We start from the raw sequence: 22,701 nt of genomic DNA, 5'->3' as shown, positions 1-22,701 counted from the left end.
CCAAGGGTCCGAATTTTGATCATGGTGCAACGGTCGTAAAATGGTCATAGGTCACTTTTTTCAGTGCCGTTGTCATTTCGGTCATTAAATGAACTGTTGTAAGTCAAGGACTACCTGTACATAGAATTTTATGCAGCCAGTTTATGTGTCCAAAGCCAGAACTTTTGAAGAGATGTTTAATTCAGAATTCAATTTCATTCGAGGATCTTTAAATGTGATTTTATTTTTGACCTGAACATTTTGACAAGCAGAATGACTCTACAATCTCATGCATATCTACTTAATACTAAATTCCATTGATCAACTCTTAGAAATTAAAGTTAAATGGGACTTAAATCTTAATTCTAATTCACAAGTCTATGGGATGAGGCTGTCATTTTATATGCTGCCCAGAGTCACTTTTACTGATAGGCGGCTCTATAAATTTGACTATTGGGATAAATAAAATCTTACAAATACATTTGGATTAAGCCCTTCCTGTGTTCTTTGGTTGGTCAATCCCTCTAATAGTTATTATAATGCAGATTACAGAATATTTTAGCAGGCTTCCGACACTTTCAAAACAAGCAGCAAAATGTGTTACAATTAAACTTTCTGCAATCACTTTCTGGACACCTAAAATGTAAACAGATTCAAAGAATAAGCTACTTCTTAAGACAGTACAGTAGTGGCCAAAATTGTGGAAACCTTTTGGGAAAAGTGTATTTTTGAGGTTTGATGGCTAATAACACCACTTTTTTGGGGGGGGGGGGATTTCAAGATAATCCTCTTCCGCTGCTGGAATGGCCTGGGAATAGCCCAGATCTTAATCCAATTGAAAATCTATGGAGCCGACTAAAGAAACTTGTTAGTCAGAAGTGACCCAGCAATAAAACCCAGTTAATAGAAGCAATCATTCAATCTTGGTTTCATATTATAACAGCTGCAGAATTAAAAGACCTCGTTCACTCCATGGGAAGACGTTGTAAGGCCGTAATTCATGCTAAAGGTTACCCAACTAAGTATTAACTGACATGGTGATCATTTTTGTACATCTTGGGGTTTTTTAAGTGTTTCACTTTTCTTCTTTATACTGTAACTGCTATTCTAATAGCAAATCCTTCATAAAACTGATTGAATTACATTCTTGATTAACTTATCTTTCCATTGATATATAATTTTATGGTAGTACTCCAAAAAAAAAAAAGTGGTGTTATTAGCTAGTTTTAAAAAATACACTTTTCCCAAAAGGTTTCCACAATTTTGGCCACTAATGTGGAGCAAAACGTACTATAAATTATAAATAGCCTGCAGATGGTCTTGATTGAACTAAACCACATTAAATATGATAGGTTGCTCCACTAGAGGAGGAATTATTGAGTCTGTCATTTGCACCTCTATAACTGTCTGGTTCGGTTCTGCAACCCAACCAGAAAAACACAGACTTCAGAGGATAATCAGAACTGCAGAAAAAATAATTGCTACCAACCTGCCTTCCATTGAGGACCTGTATACTGCACGAATCAAGAAGAGGGCCGTGAAAATATTTACAGACCCCTCGCATCCTGGACATAAACTGTTTCAACTCCTACCCTCAAAAGGACGCTATAGAGCACTGCACACCAGAACAATTAGACACAAGAACAGTTTTTTCCCGAAGGCCATCACTCTGCTAAACAAATAATTCCCTCAACACTGTCAAACTATTTACTGAATCTGCACTACTATTAATCGTCTCATAGTTCCCAGCACCAATCTCTTTCCACTTATGACTGTATGACTATAACTTGTTGCTGGCAATCCTTATGATTTATATTGATATATTGACCATCAATTGTGTTGTAAATGTTGTACCTTGATGAACGTATCTTTTCTTTTATGTACACTGAGAGCATCTGCACCAAGACAAATTCCTTGTGTGTCCAATCACACTTGGCCAATAAAAAATCTATTCTATTCTATTCTATTCTAGTTTACATATTGCCAATTATGACTTTTATATTTTTTTTCTCCCCAACTGTCAAAAGAAAAAAGGAAGATTTGTGCAAGACAATACACAAAATGGAGATCCTGAAAAGAGGTAATGTTTTCACCAAATGTCCGAAGTTATAATACGGGATTTGGGAAATGCTTAACGGCAAGAACTGTCGGACTCGAATCATTAGCACCACCCTTTAAATTCTGGCCAATCTGATTTGTTGCTCGTGCTTGTTGAGGTAGTCCTCCACTTACGACCACAATTGAGCCCAAAATTTCTGTTGCTAAGTGAAACATTTATTAAGTGAATTTTGCCCCGTTTCACGATCTTTCTTCCCACTGTTGTGAAGTGAACCCTTGCAGTTGTTAAGGGAGTCGCACGGTTGTTAACTGAACCCGGCTTCCCCACTGACTGCCCGTCGGAAGGTCGCCAAAGGGGATCGCGTGACCCTTCAACATGGAACCATCATCGACACAAACCGGTTGCCAAGCATCTGAATTTTGGTCACGTGATCAGGGGGATGTTGCAACGGTCGTTAAGTGTGAAAAACAGCCACGAGTCACTTTTTTTCAGTGCTGCTGTAGCTTGTGTCACTAAATGGAATGTTGTAAGTTGAGGACTATCTGTACACAAGAATCTAGTCAACTAACGGTCAGCACGCTGGAACTACCGTGTTTCCCCCCAAAATACGACCTACTCAGAAATTCCTAGCTTGATTTTTACACTTGTGCCAAATATAAGCCCTACCCCCCCCCCAAAATAAGCCCCAATTAAGACCCCACCTACTCCAGGATACATGGGTAAAAATTAAGCTGGGGGGGGGATGGGGGGGGTGGAGCTATCCTAACCTTGATCCGGAGCTCTGTTATAGGCTACAGAGGCCTTCAGGAAAGGCTTGCCAGCTGCAGAAGAAATGGGCTGAGGTGTGTGAGGCCTGGCAGCAACTATCCGAAGCCAAAGAAGCACCTGAAGGCCTCCGACAGCGAAATGCAGACCGAGGGCAACGCACACAAGTGAGATGAGTCTGTGGACGACATCCCCTCCCCCCCCAAAAATAAGATCTGGTGGCTTTTTTTGTGGCAAAAAAAATATAAGACAGGGTCTTATTTTTGGGGAAATACGGTAGAAACAGAGTCAATAGGATTGGGCTTAGACTGTTTGTGGGAATGTAACGATTCTAGGCTGCTTCCTCTCTTGACTCCACCCCTGGACTCTACTCGTCCTTTTCCTAGAAAAAACCCTTTAACATGGACTAGTCAAGCTGCTTAGCAGTGAAGGACCGAAGAATAAAAAGTCATCTTTGGTTGGCTGGCTGGAGTTGATGTCATCACAGATATCTAGGAAGCAGTGTAGTTGACTCCCACTGTACTAGATATTCTACTACAGAGAAGAAAAAAAACCTTGCTAATTTATTTTATCCCTGCCCATTTAGCCCCCCAAAAGCAGAATGTTCGATGGAGAACCGCCACAGAAGAGAAGAAAGCAATAAGGGCAAGCAGCTCCCCATCAAACCAAATAAGAGCGTCAAGGCCGCGCGCAGTGATGTGGCAGGCCCCCACGATCACCATCCTCTCCATCTGGCTGTAACCAACGGGTGTCATCACCTAATCCCCGACCTGCTGAAGCGGGGGGCAAGAATAGACGACAGGACGAAAGCCGGCCAAACCGCTCTTCACCTCGCTTCCAAAACCCTCAACCAAGAAGCCGTTCAGATGTTACTCCGCTGTGGGGCCCAGGTAAACCCCACCACTCCGATGACCCGAGAGACCCCGCTCCATTTGGCCGTCCACACCTCGTCCTGCAAGGCTGGCACTGTCCTAGCGGCCGATGGGAAGTGCGTGGAGCTTCTGCTGATGAATGGAGCCGACGTCTGCATGAAAGACTGGAAAGGCCAGGAAGCCCTGCACCACGCTTGCCGAAATGGCCGGGAAGACATTATTAACCTCCTCCTCAACTACGGGGCGGACGTGAACGCCTTAACGTTGCAAGCGGAGTCGTGCCTTTTCCTATTCCTGGAAAAAGCCACCAATCTCAAGAAGGCCAACGTTCTCTGGAAGCTGCTAAGCCTATCCTACCCTCTGAAGCTCACCAACTCTGAGGAGCGTTTACCCCAACTGCTGGATGACCCTTACTGGGAGCCGCTGAAGGACATCCTCCTCCAAGTGTCTTCACAAGTATGGTCCTTACAGGACATTTGCAAATTCAACATCCGGAAGATCTACGGAGGAAACTCGAGATACTGGCTCAAAGAGGCGATGCCCGTCGAACTCTGGGACTCTATCTACACGAGCCAAGAGTTCTCGTACGCGTCGAAAATCGTTGAAAGGATTTTTGACTGCGGGCGCCGCCAGTCGGAAGTAAGGGAAAGGCCCTGGGATGCCAGCCTCCTCCTCCTTTTTCTCCTTAGCGTGATTCCTGCGCTGTGGCAGGGCCCGCTTTTCCTGGGACGCTAAGCCGTTATTAAAAATAAGATCTGTTCCTGACTTCTTGCCAAGTATTGTCTGCTACAGAGTGGTGTTTTGAAGATATCGGCCTGGCACCTCTCCAAGCCTGATAAATGTCTGTAGTTGGGAAATCTCATGAAAGATTGTTGGCCGGAAACTTTGCTGGAGAGAAATTCCCTTTAAACTAAATAAAAGGGGTTTTATCGGGACGAGGAGTCAGCTTCGTGCTTTTGGGAAGCCGAGGTCAGAACAGAGTATTTTACTTACTTTAATGTCCCGGTGCATGACTCCATTCGTGTGGATATAGTACACTCCTTCTAGCAGCTCCTGGAAAATCTTTAAGGTCCAGTGTTTCTCGATATGATGATAAGGATCTTTAAAAACATTTTTAAAAAAAACAGTTTTATGTGTGCAATGCTGGAATGTCTTTATAAAAACTTGTTTCTGAGTCTGTTTAAAATGCCTTGATTTTATTTTTTTTAAAGAGAAGCAAGCAAGCATCTTTTCCAGAAGATTTGCTTAGGCTTTAAGACTTACTAGAGGCATCTGTTGCTCTCAGACATACGTCGTTTCTGGCGGCAATCCAGTCGCACAAGGAGGTTTCGCACAGTTGCATTTGTATGTGGAGCATCAGGTGATATTCGGTCTAAGAAGGAAAGAGGGAGATACTTTTTATCAATGGGCCACAAGAAAGGTGTATAATACTACAGCAAAGCTATGAAAGGCCAGGTGGTTACAGCAGGGGTGTCAAATTCGATTTCATTGAGGGCTGCATCAGGGTTGTGTTTGACCGTGGGGGAGGGACTGGCCAGGGGGACCATGGCCAACTTGTCGTCATTTGGTGGTGGCCTGTGGTGGCCCGGCGTTTTGCCAGCAAAAACGGGTGTTAGGGTTCCAAGTAACTTTTTACGTGCTTTCAAACTGCTAGGTTGGCAAAAGCTGGGACAAGCAACGGGAGCTCACCCCATTACGCGGCACTAGGGACTCGAACCACTGAACTGTCTTAGCCACTGAGCCATAATTCACGCCCATTTGAGACAAATTTGTTTTTACCGTACAAGGCCGGGGTGAAGATATCTCCTTTTCGGAGTCTTCATCGCTACAAGAATCGTTCGCATTGGCGTGGTCCCCATTTTCATCGCAGCGACGTAAGAGCGAGGCCCGGTTTCCGTTGTCCCGCGATTCGTTGCTCGTGTCACTGTCACTGCCGCCGCCGTATGTCCCAGGAGGAAGTGTGCAAGAATTCCCTTTGCTTCCATTAGAATTTCTGCCAAAAGAATCCTCCGGAGTCTGATTGGCAAAGATGATGGAACTGTCTTCCATTTCTTGAATGGAACTCTGGTCCCTGCAAAAAAAAAAAATAATAATAATAATAATAATAATAATAATAATAATAATAATAATAATAATAATAATAATAATAATAATAATTCCAAAATCAAGGCAGGGAAGGCAACTGTACACCCCTTCAGGGTCCATCCATTCCCTGCATAAATAATTTTATTTATTAAAAAGAATTTGTTTTTTAAAAAATGAGGCAGGTTTTTTTTTTGTGGAGTCTTAGAAGACGTACTTAGAATATTCTGGCTCCGAAGACGTTTTGAGAGACGGAAGATCCACGACTAAGCCACCTGTAATGAAGAAACAGGACATTTCATAAAGACAATTTTATAAAACGCCGGGTTCGTAAGAGACTTATATGTTGGGGCCATCATGGGACATGTGGGCAGGTCAGCTAAACCAGGTTTAAAATTTTTAGGTATGCATCCAAATCAGTGGTGAAATGTAAAATTTGTTACTACTGGTTCTGTGGGCGTGGCTTGGTGGTGGTGGTGGTAATGTGACTGGGTGGGCGTGGCCAACTTTTTTTTTTTTACTTTTAAAAGCATTTTTTCTACAACCTCTTCGGGCGAAAAAATGCTTTTAAAAGGCTCCTTCAGCTGAGTTGCCTGATCGTCGGAGGCTTTTCTTTTCTTTTAAAAGTATTTTTTTTTTTTTGCCTTTAAAAGAAAAAGAAGCCTTCAGGGATCAGGCAACTCAGCTGGGATCGCCAGAGCCTTTTAAAAGCATTTTTTTACAACCTCTTTGACCAAAGAAGTTGCAGAAAAAATGCTTTTAAAAGGCTCTAACGATCCCAGCTGAGCCATGCGATCATCAGAGGCTTTTTTTTTTACTTTTAAAAGCATTTTTTCGGCCGAAGAAAAAATGCTTTTAAAAGTAAAAAAAAAACCTCTGATGATTGCGTGACTCAGCTGGGCATGGGAGGCGGGGGCAGGGATAGTTAGAAGCACTTCCGGGTGGAAAGGATATTAATAACATATTTATTAAGAACATAAATCTTATCAGGTTCCTGCCAAGACGCTTCAGGGAGCAACACTTTAAAAAGCATTTTTATGCACTGTGGACAAAAACCAACCGCAGAAACCCTGTGCCTTCCATGCTCCTGGTTTTAATCTTAATCAGTGGCTGTGAATTTTAATTTTAATGGTTTTAATGCCTTTTGCTTTTATGCTGTTGTGAGCTGCCCACCCGAGACAGCGAGAGAGATGGCTTATACATTTAATCAATAAAACCTGAGCGGGTGGGATGAAACTCGTAAATTATAAACCGCTTTAAATTGCTCAGTCAGGCAGATGAGACCAGTGGTATAGATACAGGATGGATGGACAGACGGACAAACAAACAAACAAACAAACAAATAAATAAATAAATGCTCCCCTTTTGGACCTGCTGGTTGAACATGCTCCATCCAAGCCGTGTGGTAACCTACGATGTTAGGATGCTGCAGCTGAGCCAAGACTTTCACTTCCCGTAGGACCTACAGAAAGATCAGAGAGGACTTATTACACCAGGTCCGCCAGCAGCCTGCAGAGCTGGCAACGGAGTCGGACAGTGAGGAGGCTGGGGAGGAACATGGGCCAGTCCTGGAGTCTGGGGAAGGCCCGGACGAGGGTTCTGCATCAGAGGCAGAGATGGAGTCAAGGCCATCTGGGAGCGATGCGCGGACTCCAGAGCCTCCAGAGGTGGACAGCAGAGAGGCAGAGGAACCGGAGGAGCCTGTTCCTAATGCATGCATGCGAAGAGCTGCCAGAAGGCAAGAGCAGCTGAAGCAAAAAGGACGACTTGGGAGTAAGGCCAGGAGATGATTGGCTCCTCCCATAAGTCTTAAAAGAGCAGCAAGGCTCCTGTTCTTTGTAGGAAAGCAACGTTGCTACAATTGTTTCTTGTCGGCATCTCTGTGGGGTTCTTGCAAGAAAAGCCTTTGGCAGGGTGCCAAAGAAGTCAAAGGTTTGTGATAAGGCCAAAGGACTTTTTCTGAAGGATTTGTTTTGGACTTAATTTGGACTAAGCTGAGAATGAAGTAATTCTCAGCTGTTCTAATAAAATACGTTTAGGATTGACTGTGTCTGGTAATAACTACTTGGGTCTAGGTCACAACAATATGGCCAGATAAGCCACTCTTTCCCAAGATTCCATAGAGTTCCTGGAACTGGAACTAAGGGTGCTTTCACTTTTGTCCTTACCCACCGCCTGTCAGGGGCCAGAAATCAAGGAACCAAGGCCATTCATGTGAAGACAAGCTTGCTGCATGCTAATGCTCTCTACAAGAATCTGAACAAAGCAAAATGATTTGAGTCAACGAAATTCAAGGTAGGCCAGACTTAGATCTCTTGTAGGAGTGAAGGGATTCAAAACTGATGAGGTGCTTGACCCCTTCCTCGGGGTCTGCCTGGTCATCTCCTATGTCAGGAGACAACTGGTCTTTCTTTGTTTCTCTTCGAAGACGTTTCTCTTCTCATCCAAGAAGCCCAGTTGCCTCTTGAAAAAGCACCTTTGGGAGAACCATGACCTGGGTGACTGAGAATTTCCATAGTCGCCATAAGATGGAATGTCCACTATAAGGGCGTTGCAAGCCCAAGGGCGCCCCTTGAAGAACTCTGCATCCCCAAGCAAATGGTTTGAATTGGGTGATGGGAAAGACTCCTGAAAAGCTGGGCAACTTCTCCTTCTAACCATCGCACCCATCGACATTGTATTGGGAGTACAAGCAAGAAATAGCGGGCGGGGTTCATCGGCAGGAAGTGCCAAAGTCAAAAGTGGGTGGGGTCCCGACTTCCTGTCTTCTCTCTCTCTCTTTCTCTCTCCATTCTTCTTGCCGGAAATACAGGACTTTTGAGTTAGCAGATGTTTGAAGCAAGGCAATAAAATAGCCAAGTTTCTGCTTGCAAATCCACAGGTTTCCTTTAACGTGAAACATCGACTAATCCGGAGCTGGGAACCGTGACACCTGTCTATGCACAACACCCTCCAGCCAACATAAAAACAAGCCCATACCTTCATGCAATCTCGTTTGGTGGCCTTCTTAATCAGGATTTTTTTAATCGCATAGAATTGACCGTCGAGTTTATTTCTGACCTGAAAGGAGATCAATAAGACAGAGGGATATAGATTGGCTACAATGTATACAAATATGAAACCAGAGTGCTGGAAGTGCAAGCACAAAGATGGAACATTTTATCACATGTGGTGGCAATGCTCCAAAGCAAAAAAATATCGGGAACAAATAAGGAAATGGCTGCAAGAGATAACAGGAGAACAAACTTGAGTTCAAAGCTGAACTATTTTTATTAGGGATGATTAACCGAAAGATCAAGAAGCAACTCCAATACATTATTTTGCACATAGTAACAGCAGTGAGAATTGTCTATGCTCAGTGTTGGAAACTAGAAAATACACCAGCCAATGAGATGATTATATACAAGATACTAGAATGTGCTGAGATGGATAGGCTCACATTAGAAATGAAAGGCAAGGAAGAAGCAGAATTTTATGGGGTGTGGGATAAGTGGTATAACTGGTTAGAACAGAGAAACAAAAATGTATAGGAACAGATATAAATACCTGTAAGAGACACATGACACAATACTGTTAAAAAAAGGTATCCTTCCACTTATGACTGTATGACTAACTTTATTGCTTGTATCCTTATGATTATATTGTTTTGATTGATTATATTGTTATTGATATAAAAATAATAATTATTATATTATAGATTATTATATTGTTTCCTGATTGCTTATTTGTACCCTGACTATCATTAAGTGTTGTACCTTATGATTCTTGATGAACGTATCTTGTCTTTTATGTATACTGAAAGTGTATGCACCAATGACAAATTCCTTGTATGTCCGATCACACTTGGCCAATAAAGAATTCTACTCTATTCTGTTCTATTCTATTCTATTCTATTCTATTCTATTCTATTCTATTCTATTCTATTCTATTCTATTCTATGTAAATTGAAAATAAAAAACTATAAATTAAAAAGAAAGGCAGAGGGATATAAAGTAAATGAAGAACGAAGGGGGACCGAAGCATTCTTTTTGTAAAAATAATAAAAATTACAAATTCATGCAGACCCTGGGACTTCACAAACGTGCAGTAAGGGTGGGACATAAATGAAACAAATAAATAAATATCACCCGCCAGATTCAGAATATGGGCCTTGGGTGGCAACTAGGGAAAAAGACCATGTGGGTATAGTCACATCATTGCCCAAACACTACAGATTTGGTAATTCAGCACATCTAACAATCCGTTAAGTCTGCTCAGAATTGAAACCTTAAGATATATGGAAAAGCCTGCCATAATTTCTACCCACCAACACCAATCAGCCCTCCAATCGATTACATAGCAATGCTAATGTGATTGATTTTAGTTACAAATCAGTGAATTAGAAATACCTTATATACTGTTCCGTACCCTCCTTTCCCGAGCCTCGAAATCTCATCAAATTCATTAATGTAACGGGATGTCTGTGCTTCAAAGAGGATCTCGTTCTCCCTGGTTTTTAAGAGAGTGTATGAATATGGAGTTGTTATAAAAAAAAATTAAAAAGGGGGAAACATTCCACTGTAGCACTTACTTTCACGGATAGATGAGTGAAGTAGGGAAATAGAAATGAGACATCGACGTAGAAAAATATCCAGATTAGTGACAGCTTACCAAGGATCAAACGACCGTGTTTCTTCCGAAAATAAGACATGTCCTGTAAATAAGGCCAAGCCTGCTTTTTGGGGTGGGCGTAAATATACACCCTCCCCCGAAAATAAGCCCTAGTGAAGGGTGGGCGTGGCCAGCACCGGAGGCAGCCCTTCCGTTCCCTGGTCAGCTAATGGCATCGCAACTTGCTGAGCTGATCGGGAACTACCTCTCGTTCTCTTTCCCCCCAGCGTTCTTGGCTCTCGCCCGCCTCCCATCCATTCTGTGGGGGCTCCCGCCCTCTGGAACGAACTTCCCCCAGGACTTCGCCAACTTCCTGACCTTCGAACCTTTCGCCGTGAGCTTAAGACACATCTATTTATTTGTGCAGGACTGGACTAGAATTTTAAATTTTAAATTTGGTTTTAACGGGGTTTTATTATTTTTATTGCAATTTTTTAATATTCGGCCTTATTTAATAAGTTTTTTAATTGGTGTTTTATTTTGTATTTATATGTATGTTTTTATTAGGCTGTAAACCGCCCTGAGTCCCCCGGGAGATAGGGCGGTATAAAAATGCGATTAATTAAATAAATAAATAAATAAATAAATAAATAAATAAATAAATAAATAAATAAATAAATAAATAAATAAATAAATAAATTCATCCACCCATCCATCCCCCTCACCTGCAAACTCCTGTCCAGCTCACAAGAGAGCAGCGGCCCGGCACTTCTTGCAACGTGGTGCCCACCCGGCATTGAGGATGGTTTCCTTACCCCGGCTGGAAGCCGCTGGAAGCGGAGAAGAAGTCAGTCGGGCCAGCTGCCTGCTTTTGAGTCTTCCAGGAGCCGGGGCAGCCACACAGAGTTGGAACCATAGAGCGGGAAGCGCACTTCCAGAGCGGCCGTTGCCGGAAGACTCTGCTGGCCCGACCGGCTTCTTCTCCGCTTCCAGGGGCTTCCAGCCGGGGTTTGGAAGCCGCAGAGGAAGCCATCCTCAGTGCTCGGATGGTGGCGGCAGTGGCACGGTCTCCCCATGACCTGACCTGCGGCTCACTTTGCCCTTTGCTGCCTCTCTGCCCCGGCTTCAGGAAGACTTGGCAGCAGGCGGCTGGCCCGACCAGCGTCTTTTCCACTTCCAGAAGCTTCCAGCCAGGTGCTCACTGGCTTCGCCCACATTGACGTGGTGAGGCCTGGGAGGTGTGCAAGCCAGGAAGGGATCAGGCGCTTGTGCGGCTTGGCGCCTTTGTGCCGTTTGCGTTCTCTCCCCTACAGGAGGGGTGCGGCTTGATGGTGCACGGACGGAGCCTCTCTCTGCCGGATCCCCCAATAATAAGGCCAAGCCCTTATTTCGGGGTTCCAAAGACAATAAGACCCCGTCTTATTTTCGGGGAAACACGGTACTGATTTATATCCTGCATTAGGTGCACTTCAGCTTTTACAATCCAGACATGGAAAAATTCTCATTCAGAAGAGAAACCAACAGCCTCTTCTTGCAATGCCCAAGACTTTTTTATGGTACTTTTTATGATTTAGGGTTCCAACGTGACGTTAATCTGAATTTTATTTCTGCAATGCAGGGACTCCAGAAGCTGACGCTAAAGCAATTTTAAAGTCGACATCTTAAATAAAATACGGTAGGTAGCTGGTTTCAACATTACTCCCGGAGCTTTGAAGACGTACCTGTTTTTGTAGGAATCACCATGACCAACTTCCTACGAAATACAGAAATGGAAGAAAAGAAATGCTGCAATCAGTAACAAACGCAGTCAAGAAACAAAGTTTGGATTTGTGAAAATGAAACGGAAAAATCAGCAGTGTTTAAAGCACAAATGTCAATCCGACAGAGAAGCAGTTTTGAGCTTTTTTCTCTCCAATGTTATTCCTGTTCTCCAGGATATTTTACAAAACCTTACCTAAGAAAACTGAACAATGATTATTTTTTTTTAAATCAAAACACTTTTTCCGGACACGTAAGAGATCGGATGCATGATTTGAAGGTCTGTTTCCAAAGCAGAGTTTGCATTAATTGTGCTTAATAGGAAGTTTGGGCATTTCCTATCTCATGTGGAACGCTGCCAGAGAGCCAACTTCCAGACGCAGGGCAAGGCCAAACTTGGCACAGAGTCACAGACAGAATTTTCAAATCTTGAACCGGCCAAATGAACTAATTGCTTCCTGCAAAAGCTCACGTTCCGTTTGCTCTTCTTTTATGTCTTCTGGGAGGAGCCAATCATCTCCAAGCCTTACTCCCAAGTCGACCCTATTTTCTTAATTGTTCTTGTTGTCTGGCAGCTCTGCGCATGCGCACCCTGGGAACAGGCTCACTGTTCTTCTAACTCGCTGTCAGATTCCGGAGGCTGCACATAACTATCAGATGGCCTTGGCCCCTTCTCTGCCTCCGATGCAGAGCCCTCGTCCGAGCTTTCCCCAGCCCCTAGGACTGGCCCACGTTCCTCCCCAACCTTCTTATTGTGCGAATCCGCTGCCGCCGGCGGGCCACAACAGTAGTTTAGCATGATAGTCAAACAAACTGAAATACGTAATGGTGGTTTTCAATCCCTTTGCCCTCCTTCAGCAAAATAAGATGCCTCAGTGATTAAAAACAAAGAAACACAAAAATACTGCAACACTCTGTGGCTCAGACTGCTAAGACAGTCTGTTATTAACAGCAGCTGCTTGCAATTACTGCAGGTTCAAGTCCCACCAGGCCCAAGGTTGACTCAGGCTTCCATCCTTTATAAGGTAGGTAAAATGAGGACCCAGATTGTTGGGGGCAATAAGTTGACTTTGTATATAAATATACAAATAGGATGAAGACTATTGCCTGACATAGTGTAAGCCGCCCTGAGTCTTCGGAGAAGGGCGGGATATAAATGCAAATAAAAATAAATAAAAATAAAAATAAATAAACACAACCACAGCAACGAACTGGCCAAGCGTCCTCATTTTACACAAGGATTAAAAGAGATGATTTAAAATCCCAAATATTGTTCTAGCATGCTTTTAATGGGCCTGCCAGGAAGCCGAGAGAGAGAGAGAGAGAGAGAGAGAGAGAGAGAGAGAGAATTACCTCCTTATGTATTTGCTTGTTGGCTGCTTTCATTAGTTGGGTAATGGCTCGATTATGCTGCTGTCGCAAACTGCTAAATTCTTCACAGACGGCGAAATCGGAAAGCAAGCCCATCTGAGTAAATGTTTTACAGAGCACTGTATTGGGGGGGGGGGGAGGTGGGGGGGGGAAAGCCCATTTGAAAATAAACCGAACACTCTTCAACCCTTGCCTTCATTATGTTTTTATGGCCTCGCCACTACTTCAATTGCTTTTATTTCATTTAAATTACGTTTTGTAAATCCCAGAGGGTAGATTTCGGAATAACAAAAAGTTAAGATATTAATACAACTTAATATGTTATATAATAAAACTAGCCCTGTCCAGCTCTCCAAATGTAAAACCCAGTAAAATACAGCAGCTGCAAACCATTGGGAGGTAAATAAAAAGCAACAAGAGAAAACAGGAGAAACGATATGTTAAGCTTTCCTATAAGTCTATTATGGTGAGGCCACTTGTATATAAGAGAGCAAACCCTTCTAGCACTGATGAGGTTACCCAGATAGGTAATTAAACGTCTCCAAGAAAACAATCAAGCTTAGAGAGCACTAAGGACTCCACAGTTCAACCCTGAGCTACAAATATTACCTTCTATTGATGAGTGAGTGAGTGAATGAATGAGTGAGTGAGCGAGGAAGGAAGGAAGGAAGAAAATAATTCAGCCCCACCCACTAGATGTCCCAATGACATCACTGGCCATACCTTCAATAGCACTGTGGGCCAGACAAATGGCAAACATGTCCATGGGCTAAAAAGCTGCCATTTTATATTTACGTACAGACAAAATACATCTTGAATGTGTTAATTTTCTACCTACTGAACCCATTGGTCAAATTTAACATAATTGGGCTCAAAGGGCCTCTGGTGGCTCAGATTGCTAAGACAGTCTGTTATTAACACAGCTGCTTGCAATTACTGCAGGTTCAAGTCCCACCAGGCCCAAGGTTGACTCAGCCTTCCATCCTTTATAAAGTAGGTAAAATGAGGACCCAGATTGTTGGGGGCAATAAGTTGACTTTGTATATAAATATACAAATAGGATGAAGACTATTGCCTGACATAGTGTAAGCCGCCCTGAGTCTTCGGAGAAGGGCGGGATATAAATGCAAATAAAATAAATAAAATAAAATAAATAAACACAACCACAGCAACGAACTGGCCAAGCGTCCTCATTTTACACAAGGATTAAAAGAGATGATTTAAAATCCCAAATATTGTTCTAGCATGCTTTTAATGGGCCTGCCAGGAAGCCGAGAGAGAGAGAGAGAGAGAGAGAGAGAGAGAGAGAGAGAATTACCTCCTTATGTATTTGCTTGTTGGCTGCTTTCATTAGTTGGGTAATGGCTCGATTATGCTGCTGTCGCAAACTGCTAAATTCTTCACAGACGGCGAAATCGGAAAGCAAGCCCATCTGAGTAAATGTTTTACAGAGCACTGTATTGGGGGGGGGGGGAGGTGGGGGGGGGAAAGCCCATTTGAAAATAAACCGAACACTCTTCAACCCTTGCCTTCATTATGTTTTTATGGCCTCGCCACTACTTCAATTGCTTTTATTTCATTTAAATTACGTTTTGTAAATCCCAGAGGGTAGATTTCGGAATAACAAAAAGTTAAGATATTAATACAACTTAATATGTTATATAATAAAACTAGCCCTGTCCAGCTCTCCAAATGTAAAACCCAGTAAAATACAGCAGCTGCAAACCATTGGGAGGTAAATAAAAAGCAACAAGAGAAAAACAGGAGAAACGATATGTTAAGCTTTCCTATAAGTCTATTATGGTGAGGCCACTTGTATATAAGAGAGCAAACCCTTCTAGCACTGATGAGGTTACCCAGATAGGTAATTAAACGTCTCCAAGAAAACAATCAAGCTTAGAGAGCACTAAGGACTCCACAGTTCAACCCTGAGCTACAAATATTACCTTCTATTGATGAGTGAGTGAGTGAATGAATGAGTGAGTGAGCGAGGAAGGAAGGAAGGAAGAAAATAATTCAGCCCCACCCACTAGATGTCCCAATGACATCACTGGCCATACCTTCAATAGCACTGTGGGCCAGACAAATGGCAAACATGTCCGCGGGGCTAAAAAAGCTGCCATTTTATATTTACGTACAGACAAAATACATCTTGAATGTGTTAATTTTCTACCTACTGAACCCATTGGTCAAATTTAACATAATTGGGCTCAAAGGGCCTCTGGTGGCTCAGATTGCTAAGACAGTCTGTTATTAACACAGCTGCTTGCAATTACTGCAGGTTCAAGTCCCACCAGGCCCAAGGTTGACTCAGCCTTCCATCCTTTATAAAGTAGGTAAAATGAGGACCCAGATTGTTGGGGGCAATAAGTTGACTTTGTATATAAATATACAAATAGGATGAAGACTATTGCCTGACATAGTGTAAGCCGCCCTGAGTCTTCGGAGAAGGGTGGGATATAAATGCAAATAAAAAAAAAAAAAAAGGAATGCCATTCTTTGGTTGCTACTCTCTGGGAAGCTATCAACCCCAAACTACTCTGTAAAATCAATTCAAACCCTTCACTAACACTGAAACAATCGTCTGGAACGTGTGAGATCTTGAGCGTAGACATGGCAAAGATGCTCTAGAAGTGAAACTAGCAGGAGCTGATTGGCGAAGGAGGACTTGATGTCCATTAATTTCTGGGAACCGTTTGCACCCCGAAATTCGGCAGGCCAGTCAGAATCTGAAAAAAAAAAAAGAATAAAAAGGAAACCTGTTTTACATCTTCAATGGTCTGAAAACAAGATTTAAAGGAGTTTCAAAGACATTGGTACAGGAGTGAAGTGCTCCCGGTTCGCACCAGTTTGGACGAACCGCTAGTAAAAAAAATACCGAACCAGTATGTCCGACGATCAGCTGTGCCACACGATTTATATTCACTAGAAAGCAGGAAATCATGCTTTCTAGTGAATCTAAATTGCCTGGCACAGCTGTTCCCCCCCCCCCCGCTGTTCTACTTACCTTCAAATGGCTCCTTTTTCTGCACGAAGCGTGCATTTTGTGCGCACTGCACATGCGTGCAGGCAGCGCGCATGTGCGGACAGCGAACCAGTGGCAACCCGTGGAGGATTTCACCATTGCATCGGTATATTTGAAGTGCAAAGTGTAAATCAGGGGTTTCCGATCTTGGCGACTTTTAAGACCTCTGGACCACAACTCCCAGAATTCCAGAATTCTGGGAGTTGAAGTCCACAGGTCTTAAAAATTGCCCAGGTTGGACAACCCTCCGTTTAAACAGTGTAAAGAACCCAGATGCCTTCAAAGGCCATTTCGCTTCCTTCCCCCTTCTTCCTGTAACTTTTTTTTCTGGAACAGATGGAAAACGGTGCAGAGTGAAGCAATCGTTCATTATTTATCTCTGCCTCCTATTTATGCCGTGGAATATCCATGCTGTAATGCTGTTTTATAGCCCTGTGAAGCTGCAAGATGCGTGCTCCTAAGAGAAATGCTTGCTTTTCATGACAAATGGGAGGTAATAAAGATGCCAGCCACTTCTAAAGCTGAGTCGCTTTATAAAGGCCCATATAGAAGAAGCAATGATCCCCAGAGTTATTATACCGACTATTTATTAGTCATACAGACTGTTATATGGACAAAGTGCTGTTACTCATTTATAAAAAGCTTCATGGCTCTTTCTGCCTATTTGCTTTATATTTATGGCACGAGCTATGGTGGTTATTAAGATTTCAAAGAACAAAAACGCAAAGGAAAAATATAAATTAGTGCGTAGGGTAATTTCGCCGAGTTCATCCCTGCGCAAACAGCTAAACTGATTCCACTTCAGAGAGTTAACACTATAGCTGGAAAGTCACATGCATTTATGAAGAATCACCAATCTATAGCCTGTAGTGTTGTGAAGAAAAAAATACCGACACATCTATGCTGAAGCATTTGGGCATAAGTGATTTCTCTTCAAACTGTGGAATTCCAACTCCTATTAATTTGCACGCAGGGTAGCCTTATGCTTATCTTAGGATAAATCAATTCTAAATGGGAAATGGCTTAATCAGAGCTGGTATTTAGCCGGTTCAGACCGGTTCAGCCAAACCGGTAGCCGAGATCGCAGGTGGGCTTGCCCACCCGCCCCATGTTGTGGTACACCAGCAGCAGCCTGCGGAGCTGGCAACGGAGTCGGACAGCGATGAGGCTGAGATGAGGCCAGGACCATCGGGGAGTGAGGAGCGGACTCCAGAGCCTCCAGAGACTGATAGTAGTGAGGCAGAGGAACAGGAGGAGCCTGTTCCTAATGCATGCATGAGAAGAGCTGCCAGAAGGCAAGAGCAGCTCAAACAAAGAGGACGACTCGGGAGTAGGGCCAAGAGATGATTGGACCCTCCCATAAGGCTTAAAGGACCAGCAACGGAGTTTGGACTTTGCCGGAAAACAACATTAGTAGCTTCGTCTTCTTTCATTTATTTTTGTATCTGTGACTTCTTAATGTTTGCCAAGAAAGGCCTTTGGCAGTTTGCCTAATTGGATCAAGGTTTGCGATAGGACTGAGGAATTTGTGTTGGGAGGCATTTGTTTTAATTTGAGTTGAACTACGCTGGGAATGAACTAATTCTCAGCTATTCGAATAAAGTCTGGTTTTTTTCACGGACTGAGTTTCCTACTACCTACTTTGGCCTGGGTCACAACCCAACAGAAGGCGCATGCGCAAGCAAAGCGCATGCATGTAAGGCCAGGCGCATGCACGGAAGATACACGTGTACACGTGAAGTGAGCGTGCACACACGTGGGGAACCAGTGGTAACAAAATGTGAATCCTGCCGCTGAGCTTCGTGCTGGTTTTCTTCATCAAGTCAATCGATGCACTAAAACGTTTGTGTGGTTTATACCTGACTACAGAATTTATTGTGGAGGCCTCTAAAACACTTGTGCGGCATGTGCACAGCAGACTCGCTCTTAAAGGAAAGTCATTCAGAGTTGCAAAGATCCTGGAATGCAACTGAAGCCGCAAAGAGGACGCCTGATGCAAGGAGATTGCAAACAAGAGTCACAAGACCTATTCAGGGAAATGATGAAACAGCTCCTTCCCTTATCAGCCTCACAATAAAGTCACGAGATCAATAAGGTAAGCAATCGTTCAGCCATTCGATACCCTTCAGCATTTGACTGTTGTACAAAACACTGTTGTACAAAGATAACATTTTTCAAACCCAGGCAAGCAAGGAAAAATAAAAAGGGGCAACAGAATTACATGGAAAGTAGCTATTTAACTGAAAATACACAACTTTAAAATACCTCTTTATCAAGGAAGATTCCGCCTCCTCACCCCATCAGGCAGAACCAAAGGAACATTAGGTTACATCTAATCCTGAATTTTAAATCTTTGCCCAGAAACCCAGAACCTGGAAAAATGCAAGATTTCTTCTTTTCCTTGTGGGAGGTTTTTTTGTTTTTGTTTTTTAAAAAAAAAACAGCTTCAAAAAGTATCATCTTTCCAGTGCAGAGTTGTCAATCTGCACAGTCAAAAAAATAAACTCTAAATTCATTTTATAGAGGAAATCAATACAGGTAATCCTCAATTTACGGTCACAACCGAGCCTGGAATTATGATCATAAGTTGCTGCAGTCCTTAAGTGGGTCGCCAGGTGACTGGACCTGATTTTATGACTTTTTTTTTTTTTGCAACTGTGGTTAAGGGAATGCTGCAGTTGTTAAACAAATCAATTTTACCCAATGGGCATTTTTTGTTGTTGTTTTTTGCAACTGGAAGAAGATGCCAGATACCAGCAAAAAAATAAAATAAAATTGAAAATCGCGGCGTAAATCAAGAACTACCTGTAGATGTAACAAATAAAAAATTAAGCTATCTTTGACTGTTCTTCTCCCTGCACTAGGGGCAATACCTGAAAAAAATGAAGAAAACTAGCATGTTGGGTTTTTCTAGTTTTTCTAAATGCAGGTTTCCTTTTCTGTTCAATCATGTCTGATTTGCAAAAACTGCCCGGACAGGTTCCGGCAAATACTTTCCAGCAAAAAAAAGCATTCAGGCAGAAATTGAACAATCGAGGGAAAAAAATTTTTTACTTTGTTTCTTGAGTGGATTAGGGCGCTCAGGTGAACTCTACTGCAAACCTATTCCCTACTCAAGGGGATGCTGCTAAGTTTGTTTTGCAAATGTGGAAGTGAGTGGAGGAAACCAAATCCAACCCTGGAATTAAAGGAGTTTTCTTATTAGCGGCTGCAAGTAGTATAATTTGCCCTTCATTATGCCTCATTTGCCTTCATCTTCCTCTCCATCCACTTTGTAACCTCCTCTTGATAAATATCAAACTATAACAGGCCGCCCTGCAGGGACCTTTGTCTACCGCAATTCACTGAACAAAACACAGGAGAGAAAGATATTGTATACGTAGGCCATTAAAAAGCCAACTTTTTTATACAAGCCTCCATTACAATCCCCAGTTGTGTATAAAATGATCTACACATGTACACATACCTCTCTCTCTAAAATAATCATCTTATGCACACCCCATTTACAATCCCCAGTTGTATACATGATAATCCACAGATGCATAAATATATATACATAAAAGAGACCCTAGATTATTCTCTCTCTCTCTCTGTCTCTCCCTGCCCCCATGTGTATATGTGTGTACAACATAAACACAAAAATACACATTATCTCTCTCTCACACACATATAGTGCTGTACATCTATATAGATGTACCCCCTCTAAAATAAACATTTTTTTAAATGCACTACCACACTTAACAATCCCCAGTTGCATATAAAATAATCTAGAAAAGAAGAGAGAGAGAGAGAGAGAGGTGGGGGGTAGATACTGACTGACATGACAGATGATAGAGAGATAGAAATACAGATAGGTATAGGCAGACGATAGATAAAAAGAGATGATAGATAGATAGATAGATAGATAGATAGATAGATAGATAGATAGATAGATAGATAGATAATATATATAGAGAGAGATAATAAGAGATTCAAATAGAAAGCTAAAGAGATAGATAGAGATAGATGAATGGGTGGATAGCAAGAGACAGATAGGTATAGGCAGACAATAGATAAAGAGATTAGATAGATCCGCGGCTGACCATCGGTGGCGAGTCATTGGCCCCGATGGAGGGGGTGCGCAACTTAGGCGTCCTCCTGGACGAACGGCTGTCTTTGGAAGATCATTTGACGGCCGTCTCCAGGAGAGCGTTTTACCAGGTTCGCCTGGTGCGCCAGTTGCGCCCCTTTCTGGACCGAGATGCCCTGTGCACAGTCACCCACGCACTCGTGATGTCTCGCCTGGATTACTGCAATGCTCTCTACATGGGGCTCCCCTTGAAGGGCATCCGGAGGCTGCAGTTAGTCCAGAATGCGGCTGCGCGGGTGATAGAGGGAGCCCCTCGTGGCTCCCGTATAACACCCATCCTGCGCAGACTGCACTGGCTACCTGTGGCCTTCCGGGTGCGCTTCAAGGTTTTGGTGACCACCTTTAAAGCGCTCCATGGCATAGGGCCGGGTTATCTACGGGACCGCCTACTGCTACCGAATACCTCTCACCGACCCGTGCGCTCTCACAGAGAGGGACTCCTCAGGGTGCCGTCAGCGAGGCAATGTCGTCTGGCGACGCCCAGGGGAAGGGCCTTCTCTGTGGGGGCTCCCACCCTCTGGAACGAACTACCCCCCGGACTTCGTCAGCTTGCGGACCTTCGGACCTTCCGCCGCGAGCTTAAAACATACCTATTTAACTGCGCAGGACTGAGTTAGATTTTAGTTTGTGGGTTTTAACTTGGGTTTTAATTTTTATATTTTTAATTATTAGGCTTTTGAATAAGTTTTTTAATTGTTTTTAGAATTGTATTTATTGCTTTTAAATGCCTGTAAACCGCCCTGAGTCCTTTGGGAGATAGGGCGGTATATAAATATAAACAATCAATAAATAAATAAATAAATAAATAAATAAATAAATAAATAAATAAATAAATAAATAAATAAATAAATAAATAAATAAATAAATAGACAGACAGACAGATAGATAATGTATATATAGAGAGAGATAATAGAGATTCAAATAGAAAGCTAAAGAGATAGAGATGATAGAGATAGATGGGTGGGTGGATAGAGAGATACAGATAAGAATAGGCAGACAATAGATAAAAAGAGATAAGATAGATAGATAGATAGATAGATAGATAGATAGATAGATAGATAGATAGATAGATGGATAGATAGATAGATAATGTATATATATATAGAAAGATAATAGAGATTCAAATAGAAAGATAAAGAGAGAAAGAGATGATAGAGATAGATGGGTGGGTGGATAGAGAGATAGATAGGTATAGGCAAACAATAGGTAATATATTGATATATTGACCATCATTTGTGTTGTAAATGTTGTACCGTGATGAACATATCTTTTTCTTTTATGCACACTGAGAGCATCTGCACCAAAGACAAATTCCTTGTGTGTCCAATCACACTTGGCCCATGAAAAAAATTCTACTCTATTCTATTCGATAAAAAGGTAGGGAGGTAAATAGGTAGAAGAAATAGATGATAGATAGAAATACAGATAGATATTTAGGCAGATGTAATTAAAACGACAGAGGCGAATAAATACTGTGTATCTCTGCGTGTATAAATAAGGCAACCTAGATTATTCTGTACACACACACACACACACATTCCCCCGCAAACCGCCACACCAGCCCAAATGCAGCCCACCCCCCAATACCCAGATCCCCCTTTATTTATTTATTTATTTATTTTGTCACAACAATATATGTAGGAATCATACAAAAGATTATATAGTATATAAACATATATGGGTAAATATAAGGAGGTATAAGCCCCCTCTTTCCCTACCCACCCCCTTACCACCGATACACGTGTACACACCTCCCCACGTAATACCCCCCCACCCCACCCCAACCCACCGCCTCTAGCCCTATTTTCCTTCCAGCCGCCCTCCGCCCTCCCGGCCCGCGCACCGTCGAAGGGCGGCTCGGCTCCTGCGCCTTCCTTCTCCTCCTTGGGGAAGCCGAAGACGGCGCGGGCAAGCCGCGGCCTCCCAGCCTCGCCGATGGTGAAGGCGGCCTTCCTTCCCCACATGGCCGCGCTCCGTTAAGGCCTCCGCCGTCTCTGCTTGCCGGCCTGGCCTGCTTGCCTGCCTGCCTTCGGTCCCGCCCGCCCGGCTGGCTCGGCGGCGCCCCCTGCCT

General features: G+C 42.9%; 2 protein-coding genes across 5 annotated transcripts in view; one reads left to right on the top strand and one right to left on the bottom strand.

The window, feature by feature from the left end:
* The window catches only part of AIMP2 (aminoacyl tRNA synthetase complex interacting multifunctional protein 2), a 14,375-nt gene extending 9,713 nt beyond the window's left edge, over positions 1-4,662 (top strand). For 2 of the 3 annotated variants that reach the window (XM_058157589.1, XM_058157587.1), the window contains exons 2-3: positions 2,007-2,059; positions 3,390-4,662. In XM_058157589.1, coding sequence (XP_058013572.1) covers positions 2,007-2,059; positions 3,390-4,410 — 1,074 coding nt within the window. In that variant the 3' untranslated portion in view covers positions 4,411-4,662. Of the gene's footprint in view, positions 1-2,006; positions 2,060-2,828; positions 2,971-3,389 lie in introns of all 3 variants that reach the window. The other variant, XM_058157588.1, reaches the window with a different exon arrangement.
* The window catches only part of EIF2AK1 (eukaryotic translation initiation factor 2 alpha kinase 1), a 27,118-nt gene extending 4,417 nt beyond the window's left edge, over positions 1-22,701 (bottom strand). Inside the window, exons 1-11 of one of the 2 annotated variants that reach the window (XM_058157585.1) lie at positions 22,474-22,701; positions 16,047-16,205; positions 14,795-14,931; positions 12,069-12,100; positions 10,146-10,245; positions 8,737-8,817; positions 7,122-7,219; positions 5,975-6,034; positions 5,455-5,746; positions 4,939-5,047; positions 4,669-4,775 (exon numbers count right to left, since the gene is read on the bottom strand). In XM_058157585.1, the coding sequence (XP_058013568.1) occupies positions 4,669-4,775; positions 4,939-5,047; positions 5,455-5,746; positions 5,975-6,034; positions 7,122-7,219; positions 8,737-8,817; positions 10,146-10,245; positions 12,069-12,100; positions 14,795-14,931; positions 16,047-16,205; positions 22,474-22,594 (1,296 nt within the window). In that variant the 5' untranslated portion in view covers positions 22,595-22,701. Of the gene's footprint in view, positions 1-4,668; positions 4,776-4,938; positions 5,048-5,454; positions 5,747-5,974; positions 6,035-7,121; positions 7,220-8,736; positions 8,818-10,145; positions 10,246-12,068; positions 12,101-13,458; positions 13,616-14,794; positions 14,932-16,046; positions 16,206-22,473 lie in introns of those variants that run through there. The other variant, XM_058157584.1, reaches the window with a different exon arrangement.

Source organism: Ahaetulla prasina, chromosome 14 (assembly GCF_028640845.1).
Source record: "Ahaetulla prasina isolate Xishuangbanna chromosome 14, ASM2864084v1, whole genome shotgun sequence".
Taxonomy (NCBI): domain Eukaryota; kingdom Metazoa; phylum Chordata; class Lepidosauria; order Squamata; family Colubridae; genus Ahaetulla; species Ahaetulla prasina.
The sequence above is the reverse complement of the archived record's forward strand: the minus strand, read 5'-3'. Positions and strand labels throughout refer to the sequence as shown.